We start from the raw sequence: 19,499 nt of genomic DNA on the forward strand, positions 1-19,499 counted from the left end.
CTGTGATATTAATAAACCTTTAATACTAGGATTTGTAATTAACCTCAACAACATTCACATTTGACCATGTTTGTAATCAGCCACTGTTAAGATCCCTCTAATTTTAATTTTCTATGAGCTCATAGTGTTATACTGCTAAAGGGTTCACATTTAGTCTAAAACTGGAAGGGAACTAATAAAGCATTAACAACACAGAAGGGAAAATGATAAAGTACTCAAGATAGGCATATCAATACATTTTCATCCAGTATATGTATCTACATGGAGGGCCCAAATCATAAGATCACTCTTAAGCATGGAATCAGAGCAAGGGGAGTTAGTAGGACAATCTTGATGACTTCTGTCATTAAACCACTTCACCTTGTTTCATCCAATTCCTGAAAGGAAAGACCTACTGCACATCCCAGAGAATGATATCCAGAGGCAGGGACTGCCTCTGTTTACAGTGTTGGAGCCTTACAATAAATTTTGGACATTGTTCTTTCTCCCATTCTCCACCCATGAAAAACAGCAAATAAAATGCAAACATAAACATAAAAAGCATAGCAAATAAGAAGAGTAAACTATCAATTACCTTCTGAAATGTAACATGGTATATTTTGACTGCGTTCATTAGAGGCAGATTTAACTTAGATTGATAATTAATTTTATTTTTTATTTTTATTTTTATTTATTTATTTATTTATTTTTTTGAGACGGAGTCTCGCTCTGCTGCCCAGGCTGGAGTGCAGTGGCCGGATCTCAGCTCACTGCAAGCTCCGCCTCCCGGGTTCACGCCATTCTCCTGCCTCAGCCTCCTGAGTAGCTGGGACTACAGGCGCCCGCCTCGTCGCCCGGCTGGTTTTTTGTATTTTTTAGTAGAGACGGGGTTTCACCGTATTAGCCAGGATGGTCTCGATCTCCTGACCTCGTGATCCGCCCGTCTCGGCCTCCCAAAGTGCTGGGATTACAGGCTTGAGCCACCGTGCCCGGCCAGATAATTAATTTTAAAGCAGGTATTTTTCCATAGAATTATTCAGAGATGAACACTACCAAGTTTTTGTGTTTTGGTTTTTGTTGCAAACCTATGTCCCTTCCTTTCATCACCGCAGCATAGAGAATGTAAGGGAACAGGAAATTGAAACTTTCAGTAAGAGCAAGATGTATTTAAGATGAAGCAATAGTAATTTCGCTAATCTTTAACCAAAATTCTCTCTCTAACACTGTGACAGTGGAGATTTCTCCTTAGTATGAATTTAAGTGCACGATGATTATGCTACTCTGATTTTGATAGTATAGCATGGATTTATTAAGTCACAGCTACAAAATAGTCTTAAGCCATGATTGTATGTAACCACATCTCATCAAAACAAAATTTGCTGGTTGTGTAAATTACTTCATATTCCATAGATACAATGGTGATCAAAATAGTTACCTACTTTGAGTCCATTTTTATCGAAAGAAAGCCCAGGAGGATTACATACCATGCTTAATTTGAATACCTCCAAAATCTGAGGTTTTCAGAGCAGCATTAATCTTCTAAACCTCACAAATGTCAGAGAATTTTGAATTTTGATCTCTTAAAATTGTTACGCAATAGCTTAACCTGATGGAGATACACTGTAGTTATTAAAAGACAGAAAATGCAAAGTTCAGGGAAGACTTATGGCTAAGAGAGCCGAGTTCAGATCCTTAAGTGGCAGTTCACTCATTAGCTATGTGACTTTAGGACAGTTACTAATCTTTGTGGGATGTGGTTTCCTCAACATGCAAACTATACATAACAGTGCAGCTGCTTTTGTAAAGATTTTAATAATGGGGCATATAGCAGACATTTAAAATGTTAGCTCCTACTTCTACTCTTTCCCCATGTTTTAGGCCAATATAGAATTTATTTTTATTTTTATTTTTTATTCTTATTTTTTTGAGAAAAGGTCTGGCTCTATGGCGCAGCTAGAGTGCTCATTGCAACCTCAGTCTCCCCGGTTGTAAGTGACCCTCCCACCTCAGCCTCCCATCTGGGACTACAGGCATGCACCACCAGGCCAGGCTAATTTGAAGGGGTGGCCTGCCCCTCCACACTTGTGGGTGTTTCTCGTTAGGTGGAAACGAAAGACTTGAGAAAAGGAATAAAACACAGAGACAAAGTGTAGAGAAAGAAAAGCGGGGCCCAGGGGACCGGCGCTCAGCTTACAGAGGACCCACGCCGGCACCGGCCTCTGAGTTCCCTTAGTATTTATTGAGAATTATCTTAGTCATTAAAAGGATAAGGGAGTGGCTGGACAATAGGATTATTGTAGGGAGGAAATCGGCAGTAAGACATATGAAAAAATCCTTGTAATATGAATAAGTTTAAAGGAAAATGCTGTGCCTTGAGATGTATATGCGACATCTCCACAAACCTTTTAGCAGTATTGCTCCAGCAAGTCCCACCTTATTCCTAAAGGCGGTTTCTCCTCACTCAGTAAACAAGGCACACAATGGGTATTACCCGGAGATGTTCCATTGCCCAGGGAGGGGCAGGAGACAAATGTTTTTTTCTTTCTTGAGATTTAAGAGAATGGTGATGACTTTTAACCACAAGCAGCCTTTAGGCACTTGTTTAACAAAGCACATTCTGCACAGCCCAAAATCCTTTTAACCTTAAATCACCTTCCCACATGTCTCTTGCAAGGACAAAGTTGAAGGTAAGGTCACAGATTAACAGCATCTCAAATACAGAACTAAATGGAGTCTCTTATGTCTACTTCTTTCTATATAGACACAGTAACAGGCTGATCTCTCTTTCTTTTCCCCATATAATTTTTGTATTTTTGGTAGAGACAGGGTTTTGTCGTGTTGCCCAGGCTGGTCTCAAACTTCTGGACTCAAGGCACCTGCCCTGGCCTCCCAAAGTGCTGGGATTACAGGCCTGCACCTCCGTGCCTGGCAGGCCAGTCTAGAGTTTTTTTGATTGTGAGGGAACAGGCAACAGAATGTACCTCTTTCTAAAGTAAGATACATATTTTATATCTGTCTCTCGACCCAGTAAACACAGTATATATAATTGAAACGAAAGTTTCACAAAATAGTATTTATCATATTATGTGCTATGTACTATGTATTATTACTGTCTGTTTCCTATTAAAACATAAGCACCATAAGGGTAGGGGTATTTGCCAGTTTTTGTTCACTTGTGTACCCCTAGAACCTAGAACAATGTTTAGCACCGAGGACACAATAATTTTTTGTGTCTGTGTTAAGTGAAAGAATGAATGACTAAATTGTAACTACCATGGCACAATGGTGTTAAGCTCTTCAAAGTGTTTTTCTTATTTATTCCACAGGTGGAAATGTATTATTTTATTATTATTGTTATTAAGAGACAGAGTTTCACTCTTTCGCCCAGACTGGAGTGCAGTGGCACGATCTCGGCTCACTGTAACCTCCGCCTCCCGGGTTCAAGTGATTCTCCTGCCTCATCCTCCCAAGTAGATGGTATTACAGGCACGCACCACCACACCTGGCTAATTTCTGTATTTTTAGTAGAGACAGCATTTCACCATGTTGGCCAGGCTGATCTTGAACTCCTGACCTCAGGTGATCCACCCGCCTCAGCCTCCCAAAGTGCTAGGATTACAGGCGTGAGACATAGCGCCTGGCCCGGTAGAAATTATTTACATAATTGTCATCACTGTGTATCTTAGATATGCAATATACAGCTGAGAGACAATTTCTGGTCCTTCAGTTTTGGAGAAGTAAAAGCAAAGCAGTGGTTATACTGTGATGTTCATCCTAGTGGTGATGGGGATGGGGTGGATTTCTTTTTCTAAGGAGGACTGACGCAGGAAAATAGGGTCTGGAGGCAGGAAACATAAGGCCTATTCACACTTCAGCTATAACGGGAAATATCCTCTCCATAGGGCGTAGGCCATAAATGACTTTGTAACTTTACTTCATCTTCTCCATTTACATAGGGCATACCCAAAGTAACCAATGGAATCCTCTAGAGGGTATTTAAACTCCCCAAAATTCTGTAACCGGGCCCTTGAGCCCCTATGCTCGCCTGCTCCCACACTGTGGAGTGTACTTCCATTTTCAATAAATCCCTTCATTCCTTCCTTGCTTTGTTTGTGTGTTTTCTTCAATTCTTTGTTCAAGATGCCAAGAACCTGGACACCTTCTACCAGTAACAGGATTACAGGCAAAAGTCTTATCAAGATGCTCATGAACCAAAGTATACCTCTGACGTCTTGATTCTTGGAGTCTAAGCCTAGCCTGGTTTGGTAAGCAGCAAAGGAAGAAAAACGCAAGATATTTTCTTGAACGATCTCCTGATGCAACTGTGTTTACAGGTTTCATGTCAGCACCCAGGGGGAGCTTTTGGCCAGAGACTCCCACAATCTCTGTGTGTTCCCAGTGCTTGGGCTCAAGGGAGGCACGCTGCGGGCTGGAGGCTCAGGTCAGAACCGCAGGGACTCGGGCGGAGGCGGACTCCGGTCGAAGACTGTGGGGTGAGAACTCTGGCTCCCTCCACTCGGCTGCCGCCGGGTGGCACACCCACACCGCGCCTTCCGGTTGGCCCCTGCGGCGACGGGTGAGGCACAGTTGAGCGCCAAAACCACAGGCTGGGGCACTAACGCCCCCACTCCGCGCTCCGCTCTCTGAGCTCCAGGCAGCCGCGAGCTGGAGTAGGAAGGTCCGGGCGGTGGCGGAGAGCGCGCTGCAGGCTGGAGGGCCAGAAGGCGGGAGCTTCCCGCACGGGGGCGCTGTCACCTGCCCGTGGGAGGAGCCAGAGAGGGACCTGGCTCTCCTGCTCTGAAGCACCGGAGTCGGGAGAACCCATCCAGACATGAAGAGCGCCAAAGGTATTGAGAACTTGGCTTTCGTACCCTCCAGCCCAGACATCCTGCGCCGCTTGTCTGCGTCGCCCTCCCAGATCGAGGTCTCTGCCTTTTCCTCTGATCCCCAGAAAGAGAATTCGCAGCCACAAGAGCTTCAGAAGCCCCAGGAGCCCCAGAAGTCACCGGAGCCATCTCTGCCTTCAGCCCCTCCCAATGTCTCCGTAGAGCAGCTCCGGTCACTGTCGCTGTCCGAGTTTGAGGAGGGGCCTTGCGGGTGGAGGAACTTCCATCCTCAATGTCTCCAGCGCTTCAACACACCTCGAGGCTTTCTGCTTCACTACTGCCTCTTGGCCGTCACACAAGGTAAAGTCCAGTGCCCGCTCGAGGCTCGGGCCAGTGGAGAGCGAGGTGGACGCGGCGAGTCAGCCGAGGGAGAGGGCAGGTGCTCGGGGTCCGCGAGGCGATGGACGCGCCCTGCAAGGTGTCCCCGGGTTTGGAACTTGCGTGCGCTCTCACCAATGTCAACCTACTGGCTCCAGCCAGCCTTCCAAAGTTCAGCTTCTCCTTTATCGCTACAGTTCAAACTTGCCGTACAAGCCTTTTTCTCTTTTGTGTTTTACCTCAGTTTAGCGGATTCAAAACTTCCAGGGAAGATTACAAGAACCTTCCTTTGGGAAAGGTATACCCTGGGGGAGTTTATTTTGCATTATAAAGACAAAAATTTACTGAGTCCCTCCTTAAAAGTATTTTACATTTGTTTCATTGCCTCAGGGGAAGGAGTAGTACATTTGCAGGTCAAAGTGGGATGCCTTGCAAAGAAGAAAGCTGTGTAAAATCTATCGTATAAATTAGATACAGACATTCATGTTTTGTGAGTGTATTTAGTTTGAGAGTATGTGGGCACCAGAGGAGCCCAATGAGTAAATTAGCAAAGCCTCCCGACGTTGTTAAAGGGTGAGCCTTTATCTTCATTGTGTTACATTAGTTATCCAGTATCTGTTTTGTTCTAGGATCTCTTTTAGGTTCTCCTGGGAGTTACAGATTCAGTTCAGATTTATACCCTCAGGGGTTTGCAATCTAAGCTCAATTTGGAGGAGTGATATCCTGAAGGGAGAACAGCTCCCTTGAAAGAAAGCATGGAGAAGGTTAAAGCTGCTATGGTGTGTTTAATATAGAGGTTGAAATAAAATAGGAAGTTACTCTGAGGTGACTTTGAGGAAGGGTGGAGATGAGGTGGAGAGTCACGAAGGACATGCCGAAGCTTAGTTGAATTGGCACCTAGATATATTTTGGTCACTTGAGTCATAGTCTGATAATATTTTCTGTATAACCAGTCAAGGATTAATTGGAAGAAATACAACCTTAGAAATATATTTTTTAGAGGGTTGGAAACAACTCATTTTTTTTTTAAATTAATAAAAAACTAAGTCAAAGCATACTTTTTGTTCTTATTCTTCCTCTTCAAGGAACCCAGGGCCCCTTGCTTTGCGCATTAGATGCTAAGTACTATTTATTGATTGCAAGTCAGCTGCAGCTCTTCTACTGAAGGTAGATTTGTGTCAAAGAATTATTTCCCTGTCCACTTTTCTTGTCCCTACCAAAGTTCCCCTCCATTAATGCCTTGATAATAGTTTTACAAAACTGGTAATTGTGAAGCATCTCAGTGTCAAAGGAATGTGAAGGTAAAAAAGGTGGACACAAGTAAAAAAATGTCTTGTGTGTTATTTTAAAACTCCTCTGAAATTTCTATATTATTCCAGAATATGTCATTTTATATTTAATATAAAATATTGCCTAAAATTGTTATCAAATATAATTGTCACTCCTAGAAAATTGTGTCAGGTTTAGTCTGGAGCAGCATCTACCCATAGGTCCTCAATTTAAGAAGCTTAATATGAGATTAAAATGACCCAGTAGGCCGGGCGTGGTGGTTCACGCCTGTAATCCCAGCACTTTGGGAGGCTGAGGCAGGCAAATCACCTGAGGTAAGGAGTTCGAGACCAGCCTGGCCAACATGGTGAAACCCCGTCTCTACCAAACATACAAAAACTAGTTGGGCATGGTGATGCATGCCTGCAATCCCAGCTACTTGGAGGGCTGAGGTAGGAAAATCACTTGAACCCGGGAAGCGGAGTTTGAAGTGTGCCGAGATCCTATCATTGCACTCTAGCCCGGGCAACAGAGCAAAACTCTGTCTCAAAACAAAACAAAACAAAACAAAACAAAACAAAACAAAACAAAACACCACAAAAATTAGCCGGGTGCGGTGGCACACGCCTGTAGTCCCAGCTACTCAGGTGGCTGAGAGGCAGGAGAATCGCTCGAACCCGGGAGGTGGAGGTTGCAGTGAGCCGAGATGGCACCACTGCATGCCATCCTGGTGACAAAGCGAGGCAAGAACTCAAAAAAAAAAAAAATAATAATAATAATAAAAAGTGTGACCCAATAAATTATTAGTTTACCTTTCAGTTTAAGTTTGAATGTCTGAAAACTTTATTGCCATGTTTCTCAAACATTATCTTTAAGATTATTTCCATGGTATATTTAAATATACATTGAATTGGAAAGAAAAACAAAATTTGTCAAATGAGTTTATTTAACCCAACATTTCTCAAAGACAAACAGGGGTTCTCTAAGTACTTAATTTTCTAATGTGCTTTCTATTGTCATTCATTTACAATAGAGAGATGTAGTATGGAGTGTTTCCAGATTGTTTTTGTTTTTTTAAGTAGTGTTCTTGGAACTTGTATAGCATATAATTCATTTTAAGAGTCATTAGATTAATGTGCTATCCTTCCTGAGGAGTTTACAAATTTTTTTTTCAAAGAGAAGTTTTACCATAAAGACAAGGCTTTATATTAACTAATTTTTAGTCAGTATGGCAGGAATAGGGAAGTTGATTTTATTGGATGGGGAAAATTTTGTATTCCTAGATAATGTATAAAAATGTCATCCTGAAGTACTTTAGGTACTTTATCTTGAAATCCCAAGAATTGCAAATTGGCTTATAGTCTTATGAAACTGGTATAAAAGTAAAAAATGTCATGAGTTTTGACACTTATTAAATTTGTTGAATTTATTTATTTATTTTTTGAAATATATTTTCAACTACGGTCTTGATAAATCAAAATTTAAAGAGATTTGTGGAGATCATGACTTGTATGTATATACTCATTCTGTTATTGAATGAGAACAATTTATCATACCTAAATAATAAAAGTATCTAGTTAATTCAATCAGATGTTTTTTTATTTTCAATTTGTAGTAATGTTTAAACTCCTGTAAGTTTAATCTATATCTGGACTGTTAATGAAAACAATTTATCAAACCTAGGTAAAAAGGAATCTCTAGTTAATTCAATTAGATTTTTAAAATTTTCAATTTATGGTTATGTTTAAAACTCCTGTAAGTTTAATCTATATCTGGACAGGACATTTTTAAGTAAGTCAAAATTTTCAGATTTTCAGTTTTACTTTGTTTACTTTCTATTATTCCTTCACTATAGTTAGAATAAATTTACGTTTTTTTCTTTTACTTTGCATACAATTTAGAATGCAAGCGGTTGAAAGACTTATGCTTACTTTTGCTCTAGAATTCTTTACATGGTAACTTTAATATCTGTAAGAATGTTAGAAAAAAATAAGGGTTTGAGAGCTCAATTTCTTCTTCCTAAGACTAAATCAAGATTATCTCTTTTTTTGGAGTTGGGGAGAGGAGGGAAGAGACAAAGTAATAGTCAAAGTTATCTCTTGTCATAGATAAATATGTTTAAGGATTGAATAATTTGGGAAGCAATTGAGCCTAACTGTAATGGCCTAAGGGGTCTCTTGTACCTTTTGTAGTCTTCTGAGTGAGGGCCATGGGAGTATGATATATTAATACTTGGAAACTCTAGCAAACTGACTTCACGGGACTTTACCAGTTTGACTTTGTCATTTAAAGAAAAACGAATTAAGGCAAGTTAACTATAATTTAGTATGTAGCAAGCATCAGTTTTGTTGGACACCTGAAAATTCACAAGTGTACAATTTAAAAAGCAAACTGGGCCGGGCGCGTTGGCTCACACGTGTAATCCCAGCACTTTGGTAGGCCCAGGCGGGTGGATCATCCGAGGTCAGGATTTCAAGACCAGCCTGGCCAACATGGTGAAAACCCATCTCTACTAACACGATACAAAAAATTAGCTGGGTGTGGTGGCGCGTGCCTATAATCCCAGCTACTCTGGAGCCTGAGGCAGGAGTATCACTTGAACCTGGGAGGCGGAGGTTGCGGTGAGCCGGTGAGCCAAGATCGTGCCTTTGCACTCCATCCTGGGCAACAAGAGTGAAACTCTGTCTCAAAATAATAATAATAATGATGATGAAAATAAAATAAAAAAAAATAAAAGTAAAAAGCAAACTGATTTTCAAAGAAATATGTTTAGGTTGCCTAACTTTGAAACTTTGAGATTTTGAAAACTGGTGCATTTAAAAAAAACAAAAGAAACGAATAATCAAACTCTACTGCATTGTGTTAATAATCTTAATCATATGGTAACATTTTAATGATGCACATCAATTTTTCTCTTTTTTAGGTATTGTAGTTAATGGCCTAGTGAATATTAGCATTTCCACTATTGAGAAGCGTTATGAAATGAAGAGTTCCCTGACTGGCCTGATTTCATCAAGCTACGATATTTCATTCTGCTTGTTGTCTTTATTTGTATCATTCTTTGGTGAAAGAGGACATAAGCCGAGGTGGCTTGCATTTGCAGCCTTTATGATTGGACTGGGAGCACTTGTATTCTCATTGCCACAATTTTTCAGTGGAAAATATAAATTGGGGTCTCTTTTTGAAGGTAAGTTTCTGTTGTGTTTATGTTTGTTTTAATCTACAGAAGTGGATAAAACTAGGTCATTAACTTTATATTGCAATTCACTTATACAATATGGTAAGGGTTTACATCTCTTCCACGGCTCACTGGTTTGTTCATTATGTGAACTCTGTGAGATAGAGATTAGAGAGACTGTACATTATTCATCGTTTCAGTGGTTCTCCAAGTTTTTAAGCCTCTGATTCTTAATCCCCGTATTATATACACGGTCCTCCTCAAAAAGAGGTGACTTGTTTTCCTTTGCAGGTTGTGACCTCATTGGAGTTCTGAAATTGTTAGCTTTTCCCTTTGTACTTTTATTTGCTGTGTTTACAGCTCTGCGCCCTGGACGTGTTGATTCCTGATTTGAGACAAAGAGAGGTGACGTTTAGAAAAGTGGAACTTTTCCTAAGAAATGAAACTAGCTCTACCTTTGTACCTAAATAAGAAACACAGAACTTTAGAGCAACCTACATCATAGGTTGCTCTGGTTAGATGGATAAATATGTTATTCAAAGGCTCAGAAAGGAAATTTAATTATATATGTATTTTTTCCAAATGACATTTTTAATTAAAAAAATATATAGTAGAGCCAGAAGGGTGGATAAATGAAAGTCGACCTTAACATTTTAATGTCCTTCCTGGGACTTCTAATAGCAGATATTGAAATAATTAGGAATAAAATCAGATGGTTATAAATTCAGAGGCCTTATTCACTTACTTAGCCCCTGAAAATAAAAGGCAAAGGATAATTGGAGCCTGTTATGCTATAGATATTATTTTTAAAAAGTTAAGATTGTTAGATTTGTGTGTTAATACTGAAAATTAATATTTGCTATAGTGTGGATGTTTGTCCCCCTAAACCTCATATTGATTCTAGTGTTGGAGGGAGGTGTTTGGGTCATGGTGGTAGATCGTTCGTGAATACATTAGTGCCCTGGAGATGAGGATCAGTGAGTTCTCTGTTTGTTCCCCCAAAAACCGTTTGTTAAAGAGAGTTTAAGCTAGGCATGGGGGCTGACGCCTAAAACCACAGCACTTTGAAAGGCTGAGGCAGAATTCCTCAAGCTGAGGAGTTAGAGACCAGCCTGGGCAATATAGTCAGACTTTCTACAAACAAAAAAAGATTCTGGCCCCTCCGCTCTAGCTCTCTTGCTTCCTCTCTCCCCATGTGATCTCTGTGATCTCTGGCTAGTTGCCCTCTGCCTTCTGCCCTGAGTGGAAGCAGCTAGAGGCCCTCATATAGAAGCAGGTGCTGGCACTATGTTCTTGTACAGTAGAACTGTGAGCCAAATCAATTTCTTTTCCATATGAATGCCCCAGGTGTTCCTTTTTAGCAACACAAATGGACTAAGACAGTATGAAAGTATTAATCTTTCCCAAGATCAATTTTCCAATTCTAGAATGATAACAAACAGGAAAATATTCTCATTAACAAAGTATATATTACACAGCATGGTTTTAGAAGTGCACTTATTAGGTAAGTAGGCTCCATTTTAGAAGTAAAAATAGAATAAGTAAGTGGATGAATGGAGAGTATTTTTAAAATGTGGTAGAGTTTGGAATGAATAAAATAAGGAGAAATGTTATCAGCAGAAACAGCACTTACATAGATTCTAGCACATTATCCAAGATTGGACAAGACTGCACAAGGCAACTGACATAATTTCACTGGGAGTAGTTTTAGGAACAAGCCACATATTTCAGCGTAGGCTTTAGTATAACACTATTGAAATCTAAATCGTAAGGGAATATCTAAATTTTAATCTGCCACACAAGAAAACATGATACTGATTCTATGACAGTTATTTGTTCATAGCATTTAGATGGTAATCTTTGTGCTGTTTCTAGGCCCTTACCCTTTCAGTTGCTCAGATGCCTTTCTTGTTAAGTAAACAAACCTGGCTCAAAAATCTATGACTCTAAACTGAAACATAAATACTTCTTCCAGTACAAAGCCTGATTTCTCTTCCACGATCTTCTCAGCTTCATCCCTCGCCATTTATACCTCTAATTATGGCCATTCTGAAGAACTTATTTTCCTAAAGGAAAATTGCCACAAATTAAGGTATTTGTGTGTGACCAGAGATGAAGCTAAGATTGCTGAAGCCAGATCATAAACTTTTAGTAGTGTACTGTGCAGGTTTTCACTAAGTTCTTGTTGATCTAATTTATATTTTTCATTATTTTGGTAGATTATTGAAATAGGTTAGATAGAGGAATTGGCTGATCTAAGATTTTTACTGTAAATTGACTCATAATTTAAATAATAGCTTAGATGTGGCAAATGAAAGCAAAAACTCAGCTTGCCCTCCTGTTATTCTGCCATTCACACAACATATATTTATTGATATGGACTACATATGGTGTTGAGATAACACCAGTAAAACAGTTCCACGCCATCTGGATTTTATGTACTGGTGGGAAGAAATATGCAATTAATAAACAAAAGAACAAGATAATTGAAAATTGAGGTGAGTGGGTAAAGAGACAAATAGAATGAAGTAATACTGTGTTAAAGGCTAAGTGTGTTTGCCAGGAAAGGCTACAATGATAATATCTGGATAATGAAGAGCTAACCTTGAAAGATACTTTCCAGGCTGGAGAAAAACATGGTTAAGGGCTCTGGAGCAGAGGAAGGCTTGGTAGGTTTTAGGAATTGTCAGTTTTGGCCAGTATCATCGAAGCAAGAGAGACTGTTTTGGAGGGGCAGGTAGACACTAGGGAGGGGCAGGTAGACACACAATTTAGATTGTGCTTGAAGTGCAATGCAAATTTGTGGAAGAGTTTTACACAGGGAATTGCATGATCTTACTGGAGTTCAAGAGACAAGAGTAAATGGGAGCCAATCACTCTAGAAATTTTTATTGTAGTCCAGGTGAGAGATAAATGCAGCTGAGACTGGGATGGTAGCAGTAGAGATCCAGAAGATGACTGATTCTCAGTGTGTTTTAGAGGAAAAAGAAATAGGACTCTGTTGGATTTATTGTGAAGGAGGAATGAAGAGCTCCTTGGTATGTGGCTTGATCAGCTGGGGCCATTTTTACTAGAAGGTGGAAGATGAGGTAGAACAGAATTGGAATGAAATTAAGAATTCGGGTTTGAAGTTTTTTAGTATGAACTGCATATTATATATCCAGTGTTGCAGTGTGTATCGTCAAACATATGTGTTTACATAAATGTGCAAGTCATTCATTTGGTTTGATTCCTAGAAGTGCAAATACTGGATTTGAAGGGCTTCCTCATTCTAGTTTTTCATAGATAATGTCTCACTGACTTTCAGGAAGGGGTGTGTTAGTTACTCCCCCATTGTTGGTGAATGAAAATGCATCACTGTTGTGTTGAATTTTTGCATTTTTTTGCCCTGTGATTTTTCTTAACAGAAATGTCACTGTGGTGTGTGTAGGTGTTTATAATATGACAGACACAAAATTAAGGATTGAAATTGCATTGCCCATTTAAAGGAATACAGACATTTAGAAATGGAAGGGATGTTAGAAATAATAAATCCCGGCCGGGCGTGGTGGCTCATGCTTGTAATTCCTGCACTTTTGGAGGCCAAAGTGGGTGGATCATGAGGTCAGGAGTTCGAGACCAGCCTGGCCAAAACAGTGAAACCCCATCTCTACTAAAAACAAAAAACAGAAAATTAGCCAGATATGGTAGCATGCACCTGTAGTCCCAGCTACTCGGGAGGCTGAGGAAGGAGAATTGCTTGAACCAGGAAGGTGAAGGTTGCAGTGAGCTGAAATCGTATCATTGCGCTCCAACCTGAGTGACAGAGCAGAGATTCCATCTCAAAAAAAAAAAAAAAAAAGGAAATGAAAAATCTCTTCTTATAGTGTAAGCCTTAGGGCAAGAGGTGAATAGATGGTTAACAACAACTAAAACTAATCCTAATTTTTATGGTTTGTTTGTTTTTCAAATGTGTATGCTTATTACTCATACTAAGTTATTAATGATATTGAATGATTTTAATATTTTTTATGAATGTCAACCATTTCTTCCCCAATTTCTAGTAGTCCAGTACAGTGGTGTGTATTAATCTACTTTTGCAAGTATGGGACTCTGTAATGAAAAATCTGAATTATTTGTCAAACTTTAGGGAGAGTAGAGAAGAAAACTTAGGGAAAGGAAACTGCAAAAGGAAAACAGATTAGTTGAAAGCTTCCTGTAAATTAATTAGAGGCAAAGGGATGTGTAATTTTCTTAAGTAACTTAACATAACATAGAGCATAATGTTAATAAATGATTTTATTAATTGAAATTATACATATAATTTAATTTAAAATGGACAGTGAGGAAAGTAACATACCCTTGCGTGCTTTTTCTGTTGTTCTTGTGGGAAATCAAAGTCAGGGCTCACTTTAGTTGGGATAATCTCTATAAGAGGAGACTAAAGTAATGTAATGTAGCTAGTAAGTAGTAAAAAAGAAAACAAAATATGATAAGCGTGTATAATTTCTACAGGATTTTCTCTTTCTCTCTCTTATTCTTTTTCTTTCTTTTTTTTTTTTCTGGTGACCGAATTGGGACAAATTATGTTGTTACAGGTAAAAATTATTTTCCATAGTCTTTTTGAGTAAGATTTGGGATCTGAAAAATTTGCAGTGTGAAAAAGTAAGCTAAAATGAGAAGCATATTCAGAAATAGTAGCAGAATGCTTCGATATTCTACTTTTGGTTTTTGTCTTAATGACTTGTTAAGATGTAGATTTCACATCAGTGCTTCTAAGAAAATTCTCTTTTAATGTTCCATTTTTTTTTAGCCCAAGTTTATGGAAAATGTGGACAGATAATCCCAAATTGCCTTTATCTGCCATTACCTACTCTTACTGTCTTCTGTGGAAGGACAAGACATTAGGCTCTTAATGTTAAAATGTTAGCAATTCTCTTTTCATGGACTTTTTTTAAAAAAAATCTTCATATATAAAATGAAATGCTCTGATAGGACATTGAAGTGGCTGTAGACATAGTTGTGTCTAACCAGATATATTGTGTGGAAGGTGATGATTCAGCAATGTCTTTTTTTTTTTTTTTTTTTATAGCTTCTTTATAAAGGTTGGTGGTTTGTGGCAGGAAATAAATGAGGAAATTCTAGTTTCTTAGTCACTGTTCTTAAAAACGCACAAATTTGCCAATATGTGTTTTAATGTATTTTTTTGTTTCATTTTAATGCTGTTAGCTCATCCTATTTAATGAAAGTATTCAGCACTTTAGCAGAGATGTAAGAGTCAGAAATGAGTGAGTTTAAGTTTTTGCTCACACACTGTGATAGAACTATAGTGATCCTGGAGATAAGTTTCTTTAACTATAAATTATGTTGATAATAATCAATGCCACATGGAAGAGTATACATATGTGGGGATAAGGTAGTGCCTGGTGTGTGATAAGTGCTCATTAAATAGTAGCAATGAACAATAAAGCCCCCCTTTTTTTTTGTGGATGTCATTTGGTGTTGACATATCCCCAAAGTCTGACCAAACACTTTTGAACTAGTACATTAGAAAGGGTTTTAATTAGATATATTTCTAAGATCATATTGCTATGAAATAAGAAAATGATTCATTTGGTGTAGCTCAGCTTAATTGGGTTCACTTAGAATAACACATTAAAATATTGCCTTTTAAATAGCCAAGTTGCCTTTTGAAAATGTCTTGAATTTTTTGACTTTGAACATGATATATACTTTGTAAAATGTTCAGAAAATAGGAACATACAAACAAAAATGGAATAAAGAAAGAGTTTTCATGATAATACACCTCGATTATTCACTGTTAACACTCTTCAGTCTTTTAAAAATATATATACACATTGATACATATATGATCACACATAAACTACACTACACAGTCATTAACACATGTTCATGCACACGTTCACACTGACATAATTTTATTAACATTCACACATCTTTACCTCACATTTGCACAAACACATTCAAAATCCTTGTTTGAAGGAAACAAGATTTTTAATCTATGGATGTTGACTTCTTTTTACTTGGAAGATGTATTAGACACATTTTATATTAGTAAAGATGGGACTGCAGAATCTTTTTGCTTTTCTATTATTTCATTTTATAAATAACTTATTTAATCAACCCTCCTTTGTTATATTTTTTATTAATACATTTAATTTTTCTGGTTAGAGAGATTCTATGGGTCATGCAGACAATTTGGGTGATACTAAGAAGTAGAAAGAGAGAAAAACCCAATTCACTATTTTTCTTTTCTCAAGGAAAACAACTTCAGAATTGTCTTACTGTTTTTCTGTGCCTATTTTTAATACAGTTAATAAAATATGTTGCAACCTCTGAGCATTTTTATTCTTGCATAGCATTCTGTTTTACATTTTAAACATTCTCATAGAGCTCAGTTTTTATGTATAAAAAGTTTTTTATTATAAATTAACTCATGATGAACATTTTTATGTTTAAAGGTTTTACTATATTTCAGTAATTATACAGTATATAATATTTTGGAATTGACTTTTTTTAATCTGAGTAATTTTCTGAATACTCATCAGGTTGTTGTATATATCAGTTGTTCTGTTATTTCTACTGCTGATTAGTAATCCATGGTATGGATGTACTATAGTTTGTTTAACCATTTGCCTGTTAAAGAACATCTAGTTTGTTCCCAGATTTTGGTTATTACAAATAAAGCTACAAACATTAGTGTGCAGATTTTCATGTGAACATAGTTTTCATTTTTCTGAAATAGATGCCCAGGAGTGAAACTGCTTTACAAATAAAGCTACAAACATTAGTGTGCAGATTTTCATGTGAACATAGTTTTCCTTTTTCTGGAGTAGATGCCCAGGAGTAAAACTGCTGGATCATATGAAAATTCTATGTTTAGGTTTTTGAGAAACTGACAAACCTTTTTCCAGATTCACTGTAGCACTTTATATTCCCATCAGCAATGTATGAGTGACTCAGTTTATTTGAATCCTTGCCAGCATTTGGTGCAGCCATTCTGATAGGTGTACAGTGAAATCTCATTGTGTTTTAATTTGTATTTCTTTAATGGCTGATGACATTGAGCATCTTTGCTTGTGCAAATTTGCTATCTGCATGTCATCCTTGGTGAAATGTCTTTTCATGTCTTTGGATATTTGTTTCTTTACCGTTGAGTTTTGAGAGCTATTTATGTTAAGTACTAGGTCTTGTCACAAGCTAGTTTGCAAATATTTTCTTCCAGTCTATAGCATGTCTTTTCATCCTCTTAACAGGGCCTTTCACAGAGTGAAAGTTTTCAATTTAAATAAAGTTGAATTTATCAATTTTTTCCTTTTATAGATTATGCTTTTATTGTCAAGACTACAAACCCTTTGCCTAGCTCTGATCTCTAAGATTTTCTTCTATTTTTAGAAAAAGTTTTATAATTTTCTGTTTTACATTTAAGTCTGTGATATATTTTGAGTTAATTTGTATAAAAGATGTGAAGTTTAGATCAAGTTTTATTTTTTGTCTATAAGTGTCCAATTGCTGTAGCTCCATTTGAAAAAGCTGTCCTTTGACCATTGAATTACTTTTGCAGCTTTTCAAAAATCAGTCGGGCATATTTGTATAGCTATATTTCCAGGATCTCTGCTCTGCTCCACTGATTTATGTATCTCTCCACCAATATCACATTCTTGACTATTATATAAGTCTTGAAATCCTATAGATATTACTCTCATTTCATTGTTATTTTTCCATATTGGTTTGCCTCATTCCTTTTTATTTCCATATAAATTTTAGAATAATCTTTTCTATATCTACAAAACATCTTAATAGGATTTTGAGAGGAATTGTATTAAATCTTGATATGGTTTGGTTTTGTGTCCCCACTCAAATCTCATCTGAAATTGTAATCCCCATAATGCCCACATGTCAAGGGAGGGACCTGGTGGGAGGTTATTTGATCATGGGGGTGGTTTCCCCCATGCTGTTCTCTTGATAGTGAGTGCGTTTTCATGACAGCTGATAGTTTTGTCAGTGTTTGACAGTTCTTCCTTCACATGCTCTCTTGCCTGCCACCATATAAGATGTACCAGCTTCCCCTTCAGCCATGATTGTAAGTTTCCTGAGGCCTTCCCAGCCATGTGGAACTGTGAGTCAATTAAATTTTTTTCTTTATTTACATTTACCCAGTTTCAGGTAGTATCTTTACAGCAGTGTGAAAATGAACTAATATAACCTGCATATTAATTGGGATTAAATTGATGTAGTTACTATGTTGGGTCTTCCAATCCATGAATATATATGGATTTATACTCCATTTATTTAGATTTTCTTTAATTTTTTTCATCAGTATTTTGTATTTTTAGCATACAAGTTATGTATATGTTTTGCTAGATTAACATTCAAGTATTTCTTTTTGCTTTTTTTTGAATGATCGTAAACAGTACTGTATTTTAAATTTTGGTTTCTGTATGTTCATTGCCAGTATATGGAAATACAATAGATTTTTGTATGTTTTATTGTGTGTTCTGTAACCTTACTGAACTAATTGGTTCTTGATATTATTTTGTGGATTCCTTAGTGTTTTCTATGTAGACAGTCATGTCTTCTGCAAATAGGAACAGTTTTATTACTTTCTTTACCTTCTGTATGGCATTAATTTTCTTTTTTTTTTTTTGCCTTATTGCGCTGGTTAGAACTTCCAGTACTATTCTGAGTAAGAATGGTGCGAGTGATTGTTCTTACCTCTTCCCTATATTAGGGAAAAAAGCTTTCAGTCTTTCACCACTATTTCACGTTTTTAGAAATACTCTTTATCAAGTTGGGAAAGTTCTACTGTATTCCTCTTTTTCTGAGAATTTTTATCAGGAATCATTGTTGAATATTGTCAAATACTTGTTCTGCATCGATTTTTCATGTGATTTCTGATCATGTGATCATGATCATATGATTTTTTTCTTCTTCAATCTGTTAATACAGTCGCTAACATTTTTTAATTTTTTGATTTTTTTGATGCCAGCCTTGCATCCCAGAATAAATCTCACTTGGCAATGGTGTACAATTCTTTTTTTTTTTTTTTTTTTTTGAAACGGAGTCTCGCTTTGTCGCCCAGGCTGGAGTGCAGTGGCACGATCTCCTCTCACTGCAAACTCCGCCTCCAGGGCTCACACCATTCTCCTGCCTCAGCTTCCCGAGTAGCTGGGACTACAGGCTCCCACCACAAAGCCCGACTAATTATTTTGTATTTTTAGTAGAGACGGGGTTTCACCGTATTAGCCAGGATGGTCTCAATCTCCTGACCTCGTGATCCACTTGCTTCGGCCTCCCAAAGTGCTGGGATGACAGGCGTGAGCCACCAGTCCTGGCCAATGGTGTACAATTCTTTCAATAAATTTGTGAATTCTGTTTGGTACTATTTTGTTAAGCATTTTTGTGTCTATATGCGTAAGGGATTTTAGTTTTAATTTTCTTTTATGTAATGTCTCTATTTGGCTTTGTAGTTTTTGTGGATTTTAGGGGATTATAAACTTCATACAATAAATTTAGAAATGTTCCTCCTCTACTATTTTCTGAAATTGATTTTAATTTTTCTTTATATGTTTGTTAGAATTCTGCAAGTGAAACTATTTCAGCCTATAGATTTCTTTTTGGGGAGTTTCTCAATTAAAAAGTTAATATTCTTAATAGTTATATTTAATAGTAATTCAAATCTATTAGGTTGGTGCAAAAGTAGTTGTGATTTTTGTCATTACTTTTAATGGCAAAAACTGCAGTTACTTTTGCACCAACCTTATACTTCATTTTGGGTGAGTAGATATAATTTATGCTTTTAATGGAATTGGCCCATTTCATCTGAATTGTCAAATTTATGTATATAGAGCTAACTGTTCCTGGTATTT

The 19,499-nt window shown here is 37.5% G+C and overlaps 1 protein-coding gene across 1 annotated transcript in view; it reads left to right on the forward strand.

Moving 5' to 3' along the window:
* Positions 1-4,154: 4,154 nt before the first annotated feature.
* The window catches only part of SLCO4C1 (solute carrier organic anion transporter family member 4C1), a 60,341-nt gene continuing 44,996 nt past the window's right edge, over positions 4,155-19,499 (forward strand). The window contains exons 1-2 of the mRNA XM_010379078.2: positions 4,155-5,165; positions 9,376-9,639. Of these exons, the coding sequence (XP_010377380.1) occupies positions 4,811-5,165; positions 9,376-9,639 (619 nt within the window). The 5' untranslated portion in view covers positions 4,155-4,810. The remainder of the gene's footprint in view (positions 5,166-9,375; positions 9,640-19,499) is intronic.

Source organism: Rhinopithecus roxellana, chromosome 3, assembly GCF_007565055.1.
Source record: "Rhinopithecus roxellana isolate Shanxi Qingling chromosome 3, ASM756505v1, whole genome shotgun sequence".
Classification (NCBI taxonomy): Eukaryota; Metazoa; Chordata; class Mammalia; order Primates; family Cercopithecidae; genus Rhinopithecus; species Rhinopithecus roxellana.